The sequence below is a fragment of the Acanthisitta chloris genome, unplaced genomic scaffold, assembly GCF_000695815.1.
Source record: "Acanthisitta chloris isolate BGI_N310 unplaced genomic scaffold, ASM69581v1 scaffold1790, whole genome shotgun sequence".
Classification (NCBI taxonomy): domain Eukaryota; kingdom Metazoa; phylum Chordata; class Aves; order Passeriformes; family Acanthisittidae; genus Acanthisitta; species Acanthisitta chloris.
Window position 1 is genome coordinate 21,958 of NW_008653151.1, and position 5,103 is coordinate 27,060.

At 40.2% G+C, this 5,103-nt stretch overlaps 1 protein-coding gene across 1 annotated transcript in view; it reads left to right on the plus strand.

Moving 5' to 3' along the window:
* The window catches only part of PRKDC (protein kinase, DNA-activated, catalytic polypeptide), a gene marked incomplete at both ends in the record, with an annotated part of 71,857 nt that overhangs the window by 21,422 nt on the left and 45,332 nt on the right, over positions 1–5,103 (plus strand). Inside the window, 6 exons of the mRNA XM_009079510.1 lie at positions 147–165; positions 540–766; positions 1,193–1,287; positions 2,236–2,335; positions 3,278–3,411; positions 3,908–4,162. Of these exons, the coding sequence (XP_009077758.1) occupies positions 147–165; positions 540–766; positions 1,193–1,287; positions 2,236–2,335; positions 3,278–3,411; positions 3,908–4,162 (830 nt within the window). The remainder of the gene's footprint in view (positions 1–146; positions 166–539; positions 767–1,192; positions 1,288–2,235; positions 2,336–3,277; positions 3,412–3,907; positions 4,163–5,103) is intronic.

Below are 5,103 nucleotides of genomic sequence, written 5' to 3' on the forward strand. Positions count from 1 at the left end.
CTTTCTTCTCTTCTGTGCCATGTTACTTTAACTAGCAGCAGTTTGCTACAGAAAGAACCAGGAACACATCAACAGATAAAATGGTTTCTTGTTCGCCTGAAAGAAAATGGTTTGTTTAGTTAATTATTTTTAATGACCATTTATTGCTTACTAACTGAGATTTTGGTGGTGGATTCCTCTTTCTTTAGCATTCTCAAAATGCAGGTGTTTCTCTGTGCCATGTTACTTTAACTAGCAGCAGTTTGCTACAGAAAGAACCAGGAACACATCAACAGATAAAATGGTTTCTTGTTCGCCTGAAAGAAAATGGTTTGTTTAGTTAATTATTTTTAATGACCATTTATTGCTTACTAACTGAGATTTTGGTGGTGGATTCCTCTTTCTTTAGCATTCTCAAAATGCAGGTGTTTCATCTTTACAGTCATAATAGGATTAATGAAACACTCTAACATCAATATATACTAGGAACTACTGAAGTGCACTGAGACAATAACAGGTTTTTTTCATTCTTGTGATGAAACAATCTTGTGTAATTTCAGAGTGGCATAGTGGACCCAGTTGACAGCACTTTGAGAGATTTCTGTGGTCAGTGCATACGAGAATTTTTGAAATGGTCTATTAAGCAGACAACACCGAGACAGCAGGAGAAAAGCCCAGCAAACACCAAGTCTCTTTTTAAACGGTTGTATAGTCTTGCTCTTCATCCCAGTGCTTTCAAGAGACTGGGTGCAGCACTTGCTTTTAACAGTATCTACCGAGAATTTAGGTGAGCAAACAGAGCTTGAAACAGTAACTGGCTTGGACTAAGGGCTCAGTGAGATACAAAGAAGTAATTGTAGAACTCAAATAGTCATCCACTGACGCACATTCTATTAATGTATATGATAACTGTAAAATATAGTTACTCAGCTTATTAATTTTTAATAATGATCTTGTAGTTTGGGCTTTCTGCCAGTGGGGAACATATAAATGTAAGTTTTTATCACAAGTTTATGAGAAGTGATTTATGCCTTTTCAGGATGATCAGCAAATTTCATTGCTGTGTTTTATACAGGTTTAGATATACTATTTGTGCAAATACCTTGTGCGGTTTATCTCTACAATATTTAATTTGGTGGCTTTTAATTAGACTTTCACACCTACTGCTTCTTCTACTCATGTTTCTCATTAAAGTTTCTCCTGATTTATAAAGGGAAGAAAATTCTCTGGTGGAGCAGTTTGTATTTGAAGCATTGGTTGTTTTCCTGGAAAGCTTGGCCTTAGCCCATACAGATGAGAAATCATTAGGTAAGATGTAGTTAATCAACTATGAGGTGAAGAAAAGTATCCTGTTGAATCTTGCATTTAAAAAGAAAAACTTTAACTGTAAGAAAAGTACGTGTGCTTACTTTCGCTACAAAAGAAAGTTTATTTTCATTGCTGATAGAAAGGTCATTTGATACATAGTTGGGAACTCTTTGAATCAACTCCTTGCAACATATAAAGGTGAAATATTTTGAGCCCAGGAGAAAGAACTTCTTCATATTTACAATGATTGACATTTTTGTAATAACTCTAAAAATGCTACTGATGCTTCCGATTTGAGTCCTGGTTTTACAGTTACGCAGTGTTAAAGTTTACCTCAATGAGAATCTTAGTCTACTCTTTTATAACAAGCAAAATACTCTAGAAATTGAGATTTCTGTAGAAGATTTTCACCATTTTGTAATACCCTTTCCTGGTTGCTTTGTCATTACTCTCTGCAACAGTATAAAGGTATGTAAAGAATCTATGACCACTTACGCAGTACTAATGATTCTTCAGTAAACCTGATTTTGTGTCTTTTTTTCTTTTTTTATGCTCTAGCTTTCATCAGTTAATAGTAACCAGAACATAAAACCAAAAACTGGTGAAACAAAGCTTTGTTTATTTCAAAGGAACAGTTCAGTGTATGATAGAAGTGGCCCCAGAAGAAATACTCATATGTGAAAACTTTACGGTTTCTCTAAACATGATCACAGAAAATAGAGTACACAGTTTTGTATCACAAGCCTCAGGGTGGGCTGAGTCCATGCTGGCCTGTCTGCTATTTTATGATTCTGTTCTGTGGCCTTAAAACTTTGCTGTAGAAGCACACAGTAGTGGAGCTCATAGACATCCTCTTGTCTCTTGCACCATGTATGTAGTTCTAATATCTTGATTCATTTAACCAAGTTACTGGCATTTATCTGTAGATGTCAATTCTCTTTCTAACAGGTACTGCTCAACAATGTTGTGATGCTATTAATCACCTGAAGCGCATAATCAAGCATAAAGCTCACTCTCTGAACAAGGAGGGAAAGCGGCGAGTGCCACGGTCAGCAGTTTGCCTTTTTTTGGTTAATACTGCATTTTAATTAACAATGTATGTGATTCCATTAAATGCTTGGGGTTCTGAATGAGGAATTCATCCTATGACCACTGCTGATCCAGATCTCCTGGTAGGTCTGTTGAACCACTGGTGGGAACATGCTGGATGTAATATGAGAGGATCATGATGCTCGTTCTTTTTTCCAGCATGGTGAGCTTGCTTTAGTTTAGCAAGGACAGGCAGAAGAGAAAAGCATGTTCCCTCAGAGCAGTGTTTATAATAACATTAGCACTGGTGCTACAAAGCACTTGGAGGAACCTCCTCCAAAGTCTTTGTTACTGCTGTTAAGTGTTAACAGAAGCAGAGCTAGCTGCAACAGGATGATCTACAATTCAAGAGGGGTAGTGAAAAAGGTGGAAGAGACAAAAATGGATTCAGTATCAGGCTGAGTTAAGCTCTGAATCACCTGGTCTGATCACATAGCTGACCCTGATTTGTACAGGAGATTGGACTAGAGACTCCCCGAGGTCCCTTTTTACCTCAAATTATCATGTCATCTTAAATAGACTGGCAAGTGGAGTCTAGATTTGGGTCACTGGTGTGACATTGGGTAAGTTAGGAGACTGAACAATTAGGGGGGTGGAGGAAACCTGTGCGGACTTATTTAAACTTTATTCTTTGTCTTTGCCTCTTTGAATTACAAAGAGAAGGGAAGATATCTGATTCTGCGTTTTTAAATTGTTCCCACAAAGTCTGTGCTCTGGGGATCCAAAGCACAGTGAGGAGAACTGAAAGCAGTGCAAGACATGCTTGTAGAGGAACTTGTCCTCGTAGTGCAGTTGGGTTGTGATTAGACGCATAAAAGAACATTTATAATGGTCATGGAACTGGAATATTACGGCTTCTTGGTAGATGTCCTCTTAGTTAATCCCTAATGTTTTGGTGCAGAGGATTTCCAGCTGCGAAGTCAGTATGTCTTGTGGACGTTGTGATGTGGCTCTTAGTGCAGTGTGGACGACCTCAGACAGACTGCCGACATAAAGCCATGGAGCTCTTCTATGAATTTGTTCCTTTATTACCAGGTATTTTAAGTCACACTGCACTATTATCTTTGCTTTCTAAGTACTGTGCGTGCCATCCCTCTGTTTTCTGTGCAAGGTATGAAAGACAAGAAAAATTATTTTTGAGGTAAATGTCTCTTCACTCAGGGCTGCTAAACAGAAACTGAGTAGTGGCTTGTATTGGAAATCAGGTACTGTGGGAATCTCAGGGATATTTGTGGACATAGAAGAAGGAGTTCATTGCAGACGTCCTTCCAGGTCCAGAACTGCTATTGTATCCAGCTACAAAGGCAGAATTTGCTGATGGGGAACTAGTGGGAATGTCTTTCAAATTGACCTCTTCCTTATGGGTAATTTTAGTAGTGTGACCAAGGCTAAACCAGAACCAATACCTTCTCTGCTGGAAGAGTCAGTTTAAAACACAAGTTTGAGTGTGTTAGTCCATTTACCTCTAGCTCCTTGCTGGTTTGAAACGTTTTTCATAGAGAATTTATATTTCCTTTTTCATTTCTATCAGGAAACAAGTCTCCATCTTCTTGGCTGACAGATGTTCTAAAATACAGAGAGGTTTCTTTCCTCATTATCAAATTTGAAGGAGGTGGCACAGATGGCAAAAGTCCATCTGGGATCCTTTCTCAGCCAACTCTCCATAGAATGCAGGAGCCCTTCAGTTTACAGGCTGTCATGCAGTGGATGGATATGTTCTTAGCAGCACTGGATTGCTACAATACATTCTTTGAGTTGCGAATGATCAAACCTCACGAAATACTGGGTGAGTGATTAACTGTTGCGTTATGTTTGTTCACGTCTGTTACACAAAGCCCATCCAAGATGAATTTTTAACTTGGACTTTAAGCTTTTTCATAAATATAGGATTGATGACTTTACAAACTCTCCCAAAGGTTTTGATGACATTTGTAGTCGGATGTTTATTTTTCTGTGAAGTACTTGTATCTTAAAATGCTAGCTCTTAGTCCTAGAAACACATCTTTGCATATTTGTCTCTCAGTCTTCTGCTTAACAGCAACTTCTAATACTCTGTCTCATCTGGAAATATTATTCTGTACAGCTGATTTTCCACTGCTGAGGAGAGCAATTGCTGGAGAGATGGGCTGATTCCAGGGGGATGAGGTTTAACAAGGCCAAGTGCTGGTCCTGCACTTTGGCCATAACAATCCCATGCAGAGCTACAGGCTGGGGACAGAGTGGCTGGAGAGCAGCCAGGCAGAAAGGGACCTGGGAGTTTGGATAGATAGAAAGCTGAACATGAGCCAGCAGTGTGCTCAGGTGGCCAAGAAGGCCAATGGCATCCTGGCCTGGATCAGGAACAGCATGGTCAGCAGGACCAGGGAGGTGATTCTGCCCCTGTACTCGGTGCTGGTGAGGCCACACCTTGAGTACTGTGCTCAGCTCTGGGCCTCTCAGTTCAGGAATGATATTGAGGTACTGAAGTGAGTCCAGAGAAGAGCAACGAGGATGGTGAAGGGACTCGAGCACAAGTGCTATGAGGAGAGGCTGAGAGAGCTGGGGTTGTTCAGCCTGGAGAAGAGGAGGCTCAGGGGAGACCTTATGACCCTCTGCAACTCCCTGAAAGGAGGTTGTAGTCCGGTGGGGGTTGGTCTCTTCTCCCAGGCAACCAGCAGGAGGACAAGAGGGCACAGACTCAAGCTCTGCCAGGGGAGGTTTAGGTTGGATATTAGGAAGAGATTTTTT